This window comes from Sinohyriopsis cumingii, chromosome 7, assembly GCF_028554795.1.
Source record: "Sinohyriopsis cumingii isolate HCF-2022 chromosome 7, ASM2855479v2, whole genome shotgun sequence".
Classification (NCBI taxonomy): Eukaryota; Metazoa; Mollusca; class Bivalvia; order Unionida; family Unionidae; genus Sinohyriopsis; species Sinohyriopsis cumingii.
The window spans coordinates 20,671,223-20,684,671 of record NC_142967.1 but is presented as its reverse complement, the minus strand read 5'-3'; the positions used below and the strand labels follow the sequence as shown (position 1 = coordinate 20,684,671).

The following is a 13,449-nucleotide window of genomic DNA, read 5'->3' as shown; positions in this document are numbered from 1 at the left end:
ATGGAAACAAAGTCTATGCTTATACAACATCATAGTCATGTAAACAAAGTCTTTGTCTTGCATAACCATTTGATTTAGAGAAACAAGTAACGTGTATAATTGTACATATGACATTTCAACTGCACTAGGCCATGAACTGAACGTTATGAGGTAGCATACAAGTCAGTGACGTCCTGACCAGGAGAAATGAATAAATATTATATATATATCGCTATCAAATGAAACATCATGGTTCTCAAGGACCATTTAATAAATCTTTTCATTTGCTCCTATCCATGACAAAAAATATAGCAAATTTTAGGTTAAGATTTTTACGTAAAAATGATGTATTACGTTCTGGTAATAAAAATGTTACATAATGATATATATATATATATATATATATATATATATATATATATATATATATATATATATATATATATATATATATTTATTTATTTATTTGTCACTCAGAGAAGGAATCAGTTCCTCATGTCTTGCTTCAACAAAGAAACTTTAATTATAAATGACTTAGTCTAGAGCAGTGTTGTATAGAAAATTTCAAAATTGAATGCCATTTACCAGAACTAGTGTACATGGAAATGCAAATTATTCTAAAGGGTTTACATTTCCTCACTAGTCATATTCATCCTTAAAATTTGAAACCTTCATCTAAAATTTAAGGAAGGTATTTTAAAGTAGAGAAATACATTACAAAGATAAAAAAGTCTAACAAGATTTTTTTCGAAGGACTTAAATAACGGCTGTAAAGTCGTCTGATGCTTCATTGATGCTAGTATAAATAACGTCCGTTAAAACGTCTGCTACTTCATTGATACTAGTATAAATAACGTACGTAAAAACGCCTGCTACTTCATTGATACTATTATAAATAACTTCCGTAAAAACGTCTACTCCTTCATTGATACTAGTATAAATAACGTCCGTCAAAACGTCTGCTGCTTTATTGATACTGGTATAAATAACGTCCGTCAAAACGTCTGCTGCTTCATTGATACTATTATAAATAACGTCCGTCAACACGTCTGCTTCTTCATTGATACTAGTATAAATAACGTCCGTAAAAACGGCTGCTACTTCATTGATACAGGGGCCCCGAGTGGCCGAGTGGTCTAAAGCGCTCTCCGTTACGGATCACTGCCATCTCACCTCTGTCTGCGCTGGTTCGAGTCTCGGATTCAGCCAATGTGGGTATGTGAGAAAGCTTGCCAGTAGCTTCTCGTGGGTCAGTGGTTCTTTCCGCGGTTTTCCCGGGTTCTTCCTCCACCCTTAATACTGGCCGCCATGTATAGCCTATCGTGTGCTGAAAAATGGCGTTAAACCCAACAACAACAACATCATTGATACAGTATGCTAATTGCTTCAATTGAATGCATCTTATTGATTGCTTATGTCATTTCATTTAAGGCCAGTTGTCTTTATGTGTGTGTATGTGTATATGCGTGAGGAAGGTGTTTTTTTCCTCTTTCATGTGTAGTGTTTGCTTTCTGAAAGTGAAAAATAAACCAAGACTCGCTGTATGAATTTGCATGAAATTCCTTCGCTTGAAACATGCAGAACAATTCTTTTGTTTCCTTGTTATAACACTTATGTGAAACAGATATTACCCTTTCCCAAAATATATGTTGAATTTAAACAAACAGTTTTAAGATTTCGAAGCAAACTAATACTGGAAGTTCCTGTTCTTTTCTTGATTGCTCTGCTTAAATTTACTTGCAGGCGATTTTCGCATCCATGTCATGCCTGGCTTAACATCAGTTCAGGTCATGTTTCTCAGGGAGCACAACCGCATAGCACTCATTCTTGGAAAACTGAATCCTCTATGGTCTGATGAAGACATTTATTTAGAGGCAAGAAAGATTGTGATTGGTCAGATTCAACATATTACGTACGCCTATTGGCTGCCCTACATTGTTGGTCCAGATCGAGTTCTCCAGTATGGTCTCAAAGTATCAAAACACGGATATGCCAATGTTTACGATGACGAAATAGACCCCACCGTCGCCAATGGATTTGCAGTGGCCGCATTTCGTTTTGCACACACTCTCCTGTCGGACACAGTTCCTTACGTAAATGATCAAGCGGCACTTTTCTTTAGGAGTGATGATATGTTCAACAGACCAACTCTGGCATTTTCAAAGAATGGTATGGGCGTATCGTATGTTGGATTTGGCTTATCTCAGGCACCACTAAGCAAAGCAGATGAAAAAGTAGTGACCGCTGTTAGAGACAACCTTTTCAAAGATATGGATGGCCATAGCCTAGACCTTATATCCCTGAACATCCAGCGAAGTCGTGATCATGGCGTGCCTGGTTACAACGCGTGGAGAAAATTTTGTGGACTTCCGTATGCGTTCCATTTCGGCCAAGACACTGGAGGACTGGTAGATCACAGCCCAGAAAATGCAGAGAAACTACGAGCGGTGTACAGGTAAAATCTGATCCATTAGCTTTGATTTCAAGGTATTGACAGAAAATGCAGAGAAACTACGAGTGGTGTACAGGTAAAATCTGATCCATTAGCTTTGATTTCAAGGTATTGACAGAAAATGCGGAGAAGCTACGAGCGGTGTACAGGTAAAATCTGATCCATTAGCTTTGATTTCAAGGTATTGACAGAAAATGAATTTTAATCCAGCATTCCCTGATTTCACTTAAACTATTTATTCTTCCTAGATTGTACGAATTGTAAATATATGCACTGACCATCAATCGGGTGGTAAGAATTAAAGAGAGTTATAACATTTTGAATTCATCTGCAACAAGAACTTTTGTTCATACTTGAAGTATTATTTGAGTCTCTACCGCAGTGGTCACATGGTCACAGTATCAAAAGTCTTATATAATTTTAAATTCTTTAAGTTTATCATCATCACTTTACTGTTCCATTATTTTTGAAACTTCCAAGATTGTCGAAGGCAACACTGATACTGTATAATATAAGAAATTTATGATTCTTAAAACATCTATCCAAACGAATTGCCTATAATTTTCTTTGACATGTTTTAAGCGTTATATTGCAATATCCGACCCCGGCAACCGTCTGCATCTGCATGTTTTTTAAACCATGTAATGTACATTTTTGAAAATATATAAACCCTTTAATGTACATTTTTTTAAAAAACATGTAATGCACCTTTTTGAAAATACACCCCCCCCACACACACATATAAATATTAGTTTTATCATACATGCTACAATCAGAAAAAGAAATATTGTCTTTTAACGAGAACTCCGTGAATTGTCCATAAATACAACAAAACTTTCATTGAATATTAATTTATTCTTTCATTTTTGTGATGGATAAAAGGTAAAAGTTTTATACTTTTGTTTTGCGTGATAGTTTGATTTCAATTTATAAGTGTTCACTTTATAAGTGTTTTGCTTGAAATGTGTGAAATTCCTGTTAATGGAATTTTTATCTTGATCTATATTAATGTGTGAAATACCGGTCTATAGGGCTTGTATCTTCATTTCTATAGAGTTTGTATTTTTATTTCTATTAATGTGAGAAGTACTTGTACACAGAGTTTCCATCTTGATTTTTATAGAGTTTGAATCTTGATTTCTACGAATTTATAAAACACCTGTCTATAGAGTTTGTTTCTTTATTTCTATTAATGTGTGAGATACCTGTCTATAGAATTTGTATCTTGATTTCTGTTTGGGTGTGAAATACCTGTGTATAAAGTTTGTATATTGATTTCCTATCAATGTGTGAAATGCCTGTCTATAGAGTATGTATCTTGATTTCTATCACAGTCTGAAATACCTGTCTGTAGAGTTTGTATCTTGTCTTTGATCAATATGTGAAAACCTTCTATTGAGTATATAGTTTGTATCGTGATTTATATCAATGTGTGATATACCTGTCTATAGAGTTTGTATCTAGATTTATATTAATGTGTGAAATACCTGTCCACAGAGTATAGAGTTTGTATCTTCATTTCTATAAATGTGTGAAATACCTATTGTTACGTGTTTAGGCTCCTACAAAACGTAACAAGAAAAAAGAGAAGACAACAAGCTTTATAAAATTTAACAAATAATGTATTTCCCTAGAAAAACAAGCTAAAGGAAAGGAAAAGAACTTACGGCTTTACGAATCAAATCCAAAAATAATCAATGAATTAAAAAATAGAAATCCTAGAAACAAAATGTCTTCATGAAACTGAGTTCGAATCCCGATAAAATCCAAAATGGAAGGTGATGACGTATATTGTGGTCAGCGTCGTACTGATGTGTCAAAAGTTCCTTGTTGAATCACAGAAAATAATTTTCCAATTTGAATTCTGTATAAATTTCGATAAATGTCCTTGTCAAAGAATTAATTTAGAGCACTAGTATTTCCAGGGAGAAACAAACTTGAAATCCAAATAAATTGAAGAAAACAAAATACTTAGCCCACAACTGGTCACAATGTAGAACGCATGGATGGCTCCAGTGTTAAGGGGAATATACTATTATTTCTCAAAACATCAACAATAAATCTAGTTACAACGCCAAACAGATGCCCAGATGTGGGTCAATCCATGGAAAAACCAGAGTTTGTAACAATTGCTACATGTTACTTGTCACGTACTCCAAGTATGGCCTCGATTTCCTTTTATAAATCTTACTCTGAGAAAGAATAAAAAAAAAAGCTATAAAAAGTTGTTTACTGCAAACTATCACTGGTTTTGAATCAAAGTCAGGAACTAAGTTAGAATTAAATACAATGTTTCTATAAAGTCGTGAGGTCGTGGGTTTGATCCCCGGCCAATTCATATCAAAGACTTATAAAAATTGTACTATTTGCTGACTCGCTTGGCGCTCAGCATTAAGATGTGCGTGTTAGGACTGTCTGGATAATGTGACTGGGTGGGACATCATGCTACATGTCTGCAGCATGATGCCCCACTGCTAGACATCACTATAAACTGCCACACTGCAAACATCGTAGCGATATGACTGAAAAATTGTTAAGGCTACGTTAAAAATCCAAATTACACACACACAAACACACACACACACACACACACTATCACTGGTTCTGAATCAAGGTCAGGAACACATTGATAAAAATCAAGATACAAACTCTATACCCAATAGACAGGTTTTCACTTATTAATAAAAGTCAAGATACAAGCTCTTTAGTCAGGTATTTATACAAGGTCAGGAACTAGGTCAGCATTAGATACAATGTTTCTATAAAGTTGTTTACGTCCAAAATGTAAACACAAATCAGTCAGAACTGAGCTCTATTCCAGTAAATAAAGTTGTATTACAATTACAAGTATAGGAAATTAAAAAAAACTAACAAACTAACAAACAAAGAAATAAATTAAATCAAATACACATAACACTGTCTTTACGGATGGTATCTTGAAATACCCATCTATAGAGTTTGTATATTGATTTTTATGAATGTGCGAAATACCTGTCTATAGAGATTGTATATTGATTTCTATTTCAATCCTTTCAATAAGTTTAAAAGGTAATCAGCTATATGCTTCTCTTTATGCCGGATTTGGTGTGCATATGTCTGAATAGACCTGACATGTGTCAATCCGACGTACACAGACGGATAGACGGACAGTCATACCACCCACCCCCATATATCTGCGGATGGTAATATATTTTTTGACGGCATTTCAGTCATCCAGACGATATTGATCTTTTCCCTGGAGGTCTTTCAGAGACGCCCATGCCAGGTGGTGTTGTAGGGCCACTTTTTAGCTGCATTATTTCACAACAATTTTCCAATCTGAAAAGAGGAGACAGATTCTACTTTGAAAATGGATTTAAAGACACGGGCTTTACTCCTGGTAAATCTCTATCGAACGAAGCAACATGTAGACACAAGAATTCAGAATCATAATACATACACACACACATACATACATACATACATACATACATACATACATACATACATACATACATACATACATACATACATACATATGCATGTTTATAAGCATTTGTTGTATGCATACAAACGTTAAAATTTCTGGGCCAGACATAACTTGTTTTTCCATGTTACTGTAGTCACGATAGACTTAAAACGAAATACAAATTTCGCACATTAAAAAACTGTTTCAACACAAATACATTAAACCGTTGAATGAATGCATTTCAAAATAATACATTGCAACCATGAACTTAAATAGTTGCCATTACTTGTTGACAAAATACAGGAGATCTATTATTCCATTTTACAGTAACCTGATCCCGAGTAACATTATGTTTATAGTTTGTTTGATTTGAGCTGGAATTGAATCATGAAATAGTTTGACCAAGCCTTTTTAACAAGTGTTTTGACTGGATAAAATATCATCATGAGACTCAGAAAACAATAAGTTATTAGTAAGTAACAAAAGGGAGGAAAACTTCCGTATTCATGCATCTTCTAGTGTTCTTCGAAAATGTTTGTAATTCACGGCTGAGCTAAAGTTCATATTTTATTTTATTGAGATTAATTGTTTTACTTTGAACTGTTTGTAATTTTAACAACTGAACATTGTTTTATATGATTTATGAAGTCATAAAACTGTAAAATGATTACACATTAAACATAAACAACCTCCGTTCATGCAGTATGTTATGGGATTCTTAAGCCGTAGAAACGACTTCACACTGCATAAACATAATTCATTCCTGCAGTGTGCAATATATTCTTAAGTTATATGAACGATTACACGTTGTGCATAAACATTGTCTCTGTTACTGCAGTGTGTATTGGGTTCTTAAGCTGTAGAAACAATTACACACTCTAAATAAACATAATTCATTCTTCCAGTGTGTAATAGATTCTTAAGTTATATGAACGATTACACGTTGTGCATAAACATTGTCTCTGTTACTGCATTGTGTATTGGGTTCTTAAGCTGTAGAAACAATTACACACTCTAAATAAACATAATTCATTCTTGCAGTGTGCAATGAATTCTTAAGCCGTAGAAACGATTATACACTCTAAATAAACATAATTCATTCTTCCAGTGTGCAATGGATTCTTAAGCCGTAGAAACGATTAAACATTGTGCATAAATATAATCCATTCCTGCAGTGTTTAATGGGTTATTAAGCTTGAAAAACGAAAACAATATGCATACATAATCTCTATTGATGCAGTGTTTAATGGGTTATTAAGCTTGAAAAACGAAAACAATATGCATACATAATCTCTATTGATGCAGTGTTTAATGGGTTATTAAGCTTGAAAAATGAAAACAATATGCATACATAATCTCTATTGATGCAGTGTGTAATAGATTCTTAAGCTAGGAAAACGATAATACACTATGCATACATAATCTCCAGTGCTGCAGTATGTAATAGATTCTCAAGGTTGAAAAGTGATAACACACTATGCATACATAATCTCTATTGCTGCAGTGTGCAATGGGTTATTAAGCTTAAAAAGCGATAACGCTATACGCATACATAATCTCTATTGCTGCAGTGTGCGATGGGTTATTAAGCTTGAAAAACGATAACACACTATGCATACACAGTCTCTATTGCTGCAGTATGTAATGGGTTTTTAACCTTAAAAAGTGATAACACACTATGCATACACAGTCTCTATTGCTGCAGGGTGCAATGAAAGCCTCATAATTTCATTGATCATGTAAGAATGAGGTTCAGTTCTTTGATAACGAAACATGACTAATTTCAGGATAACATTATTAAAATAAGCAACAAACGGATGAAGGGTTTATTAGAGAAAAAAACAACAGAAGACTGTTAGAGAATGAAAGTACTACTCACAATACAAATGTATAATCAATGTGAATATTTGTTTTCATATCAAGACTCATAATTTTAATAGTATTTTTCAAAATAATTTTTTTCTCTAATAATTTAAAAATCACATGACAAAAGATGTATATGTGTACACTTTTTGGCTAGTTTATTCTATGAACACTTTGTTCTTCCGCTGTTTTTTGTACCTCATATGATAAGAAAGATATTAATGAAATAAAAACGTCTTTCATTTTCAGCCCAGTTAGAAAGCATCAAGACAACAACTCTGGCTAGACTAATTTGTACCCACTTCCACCTCACCCGGCTACAAATAGATCCATTCCGATTACCTAGCAAAGTGTGGGTATTTAAATGACAAACGTTTCTTTTTAATATAGGTTCAATATAAATCATGTGATATATATATATATATATATATATATATATATATATATATATATATATATATATATATATATATATATATATATATATATATATTCTAAGATTTGTATATAAAAAGTAGAAAAAAGTATGCAATACTTTGTTATGTTATTTAAGCTGTAATAATTATTGGCGGCTTGGTATATCAGATAAATAATCATTCTCTCTTTCTATGTTATGGTAATTAAATTCCTACTGAATCTTAGAAGATTGGCCTGTTGTTTGATGTGAGTGTTCAAGCAGTGAATTCTTATCACACACTCGAACTAAAACGATTTACATTTACACTAACGTTGTTCGATGCATCGAACCGAATGCTAATAAATTCCAATTAATTATGAAATAAATTCAAACTATATTGTTAAGATGTTTGGAAATCTAATCAAATATATTTGTTCATAAATACAAACTTGTATTCATCTTTTGTTCCGAGTCTGGAAGAAACTTGTTTAATAAAGCCTTTGAATGACTTCTTTGTGCTGACTCGAATAAAACACGCTTTGTATGTTAATGATATTTCTGAATATTTTACAGCAATCCGATGGTCGACTGCAGTACCTTTCCGGACATAAACCTGGAGTTTTGGAGGGCTTAAGATTATTGAATACTAAGAAAGTGTGGGGATCTCAGACATTCTGGCCATTATGTTTTCATACTATGTATATGTCTTTGTATAAAAAGCATTGGGTCAATATTTGGTGGACTATTACATCATAGATCCAGTCATCAACGGGAACAATATTTTGATTTTGTAAAACATTATTTACGCTAAAATATTCTTCTTTAGAAAGGTTAGCTTGAAATTTGCACCAAAAGAGTAAAAGGATATATGCCCACCATATTTTAATGAATGATAATGCAGTTGAATCAAAGCTTGCATGCCTTCTTGTTTCATTAATCCACTGTTGTAGTGTATTTGATGACAATATAGAAACATTTACACGTCATAAAAATATAGTTTTGCAGTAAAAGAAATGTTCTATACAGAGCTTGCAGTTCATGTCGTCATGCCAATTATCAGTTTTAATTCCGTCGATATATTTTACTTTTTATTTGAGATTAGTTCTAAATTTGGAATAGTTCCTCTTTGCATGCATTACCATTTTGTACTGAAATATTCGAATAACTCCTTATAATATAACATGGATAATTCAAAGATACAGTTTGTCGGAATATTGGGTCATAATGATGTTGTTTTTACCCAAAAGTGGTTATTACTGACCTTCATTTTAGGTGATTTGGTTATTACTCATATTAAACACAAGGTTCCTCTACTGCGTTGTTGTCGATCATAACGAGAGATGATAGTTTAATTCAGGATATTTTGGTTGACCCATAGAACCATAAATTAAGCAAGCTATTGATCAGTTTATACTTCAGTTCACATTTCTGTCTGTTCTTCCATTTCTCTATCGTTCTGTAGAAACATACATACATACATACATACATACATACATACACATATATACATACATATCTACCTTTCATACCTACACACACACACACACACACATCCATCCACCCACCCACCCACCCACCCACCCACCCATCCATCCATCCATCCATCCATACATACATATATATTTGTGCACTAGTGCAAGTAGATAGGTAGTAACATTTTCACATGATGGTAGTACCTAACTGCTTAAGAATACCGGCAGTTCAGACCGTCTGCCTAATTATTCGACTAAAAAATAAATATTCAATCCACAACATAATTTGTTTTGGTTTACGTCATTGTCTTTAGATCTTATTGTCATCCTCACAATCGACACTTTTTCTTTCTATGTTTTATCGATACATTTTCTGAACATAATAGAACAGATACGAACAAAGTCACATAATACAGGAATAATCAGAGCAGGATGGAATTGAAAGAACGTAATACAACTTCATAGGAAATATGCCAGCATTATGTAAGCTGAATATTTACATCTGTTCTGATCTTAGGAAAAACGTTTTTTTTTTGTACACTTCGCAAACTGTCAAAATAAAGAACATTACGAGTTATTGCGATTTCTACGACTAGATTAAAGGTAATGCATTAGTAACTATATTTGCGTTTAACTGATTTAGCGCAGTTGTTTTTGGGGGTCAATCGCGGGAAGTATCTATAAAAAACCGGTCTTTCAATAAGTACCTCAAACGCGCCTGACTTTTTGGGCGTCCTCTGGTAAATGCGACACTTGCTTCAGCAATTCAGTAATAGGTGAACGTGTCCACTGCAGGTGAGGTTTGGTGATGGTAGGCTGTACATAAAAGTTTCCTTGCGCATATACACTGATGATAGTTGCATCTCGTTGTTAGCAGACTGCGATTCTAATTTGCATTAGTCTGTCATTCCAACAATTTGGGACCTTGCAAACTGGCTGTGACTTGGGCAAACCCATCACCAGCTTCAAGTCGATGTTACTTACTTCGGCAGCTCCAGACGGTGGCTCCTACTTCGATTAGTTGTAATTCCTCAGCTGGCGAGATTCACTTACTGATGTTAAATTAGCCAGTTCTCTACCAACAAGAGCTATGTACTGTCCATTAGTATGTGATTTTTCCATGTACGGCTGGTGAGAAGCGTCACTTACGTCTTCTTGTGACGGTTTAAACCGCTACAGTGGGATCCCTATCAGCCGTGGAATGCTGACCAGGGTTAGGTGAAAGCAAGCATTGCTTAGGGCACCGTTTAAAACGCATTCCTGATGCTAAAGAGGCGAGCAGTGTAATGTTAACAAGGGCCACTCATCACCCGGGAGATGCCGAGTTCCACTGTAGCTTCACTCCCGTAAAAAGCAGCCCTATCCCCTGAGCCGCCTGTGTGCAGTCTGCAGCTACACATTGCAACAAGACTTGACGATATCTGGCAGGTAGAAGATAGTAATTTTGTGAGTTGGGTATTTGAGATGGAAGGTTACGCAATATTCCATTTGCACGTATTATTAGTGGTACATCAAAATCTCACGAGTCAATCCACATGAATCAAATTAATCACGTGACAGTGAATAAACGTAAGCATTCATGTTTGCAAGTTTTATCGATATAATGAACATCCGGGAAAACTAGTCTAGTTAAGCTACGTCCACAGATCTATAGGATAATGATCGAGGTTGTGACAAACAATTTAAATATTCTGTTGTTTGAACCACAATATAGCAAGCTGGAATTAAAAGCTTGATGACATCGATGTATTTCTTTTGTTTTTGAGGCTCTCACGCTACTCTTTGTTTTTACATGTGTACGTGTGTATCTGAAATACAATTTGCTACACAGGATACATACATACAATGATCTGAGTTTTAAACATTGGGGCAATCGGAGAGGCGTATCAACACATAATTATTACCAAAAGTGTTAGATGGTTAATCAAGATTCATAAGGTATTCCCTTTGCTAGCCGCACAGCATTCGCATTGTTATTTCAAAGCTGAAACCAGGAAAGTCTATACTGAACAAAGTGTTTTGTTTCAAGGATTCGTGTTATTCATGACTGAGAATCAGGGGCGTATTAACCGTTAAGCAGACTAAGCACGTGCTTAGGGCGCCAGGGCCAAAGGGGGCACCACAAAGTTGAGAAAAGGGTGAAAAGAAAAACAAACGAATGAAGATTTGTAAAAAATAATTGATAAAACTAGTGCAAATTGATCATAATGTTCTGTTTCTTGATCATGGTGCACAGTAGGGTTATCTTCCCAGGTGTACGTGGAAAGGAGGGGGGCACCAAGATTTGTCAGTGCTTAGGGCACCAGTGAGCCTTAATCCGCCCCTGCTGAGAATGATTTTGTAAGTTTATGCAAATGGAAAAAGTCTTTGATATTCTAGATACAGGTGAATTTCTGCATAATGTTAAGTGCCTTTGAATTTGAACAGTCACTACTTATTATTCGTATAATTGACTATAGGTAATTAGCTAGAATCAGTTGCGTGAGAAATTTCAAATCATGGAAAACTCACTGAGTTCTGTATTTGATTATGAGTTTATCGATACTGTCCGTAGACAGTTTCTATTTGAAAAGTGAGAAACAGAAATAAGTTGGTAATACGGCATTACAAATGCCTGCAGTAGTTTGTTGTATGAGACGATATTCGGGCAAGGAAAATCTGATGTTCAATTTGAGCATAGGTTTAACTTGGTAACATTATTATGGGGGCATACGAATTTAGAATGACAAAAATATTTATAGTGTTAAAACTCAAGGTCATAAAATATGTAATGAAAGAAGCGAAACCATCAAGTTTAGTAAAATCAACAAATAAATTTGTTTTGCTAAGCTACAATCTGAAAATTTAAGTGGAACTTGCATTTTTGTGAATTAAATCGCTAATATTCATAAATGTCTTATCAATGTAAAAAATGCAATGTTCAGAAACGATTTCAATAGTTTTGATCGTCTTGATGTATCACAATGATATAATCCTGTCTTTGAAGGAATTCAAAATAATCCCAAAGTAGTGTTTTAGTAAAAAAAAATGTCAATGAACAGTTTGTAGGTCTGATGAATAATTTCAGTAAACGATTCCTCTAATGTTTTATCTGAACACAACTAAACACTCTGATCATAGATCCCCAAAGACATATAAAACAGGAATGAATACTTGTTCTCTTTATATATAAACTGTCACCTGACTTATGACGCAGTATTATTTTCTGGAAAACTAATGATTTGTAATAAAAGAAATCAATAATTCGTAACCATGGTCGGGCTTTGAACTTAAATATTAGGAAACATATTGTTTACCATTTATAACCATGATAATAGTACTGGAGGCCAAGCCTCTATCCTCAGTCACGGAAGAGTTTAAGCTCATGATATAAATTAAATATACATAATATTGCAGACAAAATAGTTATGGGGACAAACGGGAATGACAATGCTAATTTTTATTTACAATGCTACACACGCCTTGACAATTCGTCATATCACACATATTGTCCACAAACACACCCATACAATCCCAGGCAAAGTTTACGAACTGTTAAAGATATACTACATACATATATGTGGGGGTTGGGGTTGGGGTTTGATGTAATACCAGGGAGATGCAATCCAGAACCCGCTTTTTGATTACTATTCAACACTAACGTTTCGAGTGCTATGAAATACCGCATGCATGCTATTCAAAACGCCTAACTGAGTTCTAAACACCCCACACACGCTTTCAAAAGAAAAGGGTATCATATAAAATAATGGGGATGACATTGCACAAAGATACTCACACACTAAACTATAGCTTAAACTAGGTACGGGACGTGAATCACTCAGATCTGGTACGTGGAAAT

The 13,449-nt window shown here is 34.4% G+C and overlaps 1 protein-coding gene across 1 annotated transcript in view; it reads left to right on the top strand.

Moving 5' to 3' along the window:
* Window positions 1-9,452, top strand: part of LOC149794839 (peroxidase-like) — a 33,502-nt gene extending 24,050 nt beyond the window's left edge. Inside the window, exons 9-12 of the mRNA XM_089964494.1 lie at window positions 1,723-2,434; window positions 5,641-5,810; window positions 7,992-8,094; window positions 8,713-9,452. Coding sequence (XP_089820620.1) covers window positions 1,723-2,434; window positions 5,641-5,810; window positions 7,992-8,094; window positions 8,713-8,773 — 1,046 coding nt within the window. The 3' untranslated portion in view covers window positions 8,774-9,452. The remainder of the gene's footprint in view (window positions 1-1,722; window positions 2,435-5,640; window positions 5,811-7,991; window positions 8,095-8,712) is intronic.
* The last annotated feature ends 3,997 nt before the right edge of the window (window positions 9,453-13,449 follow it).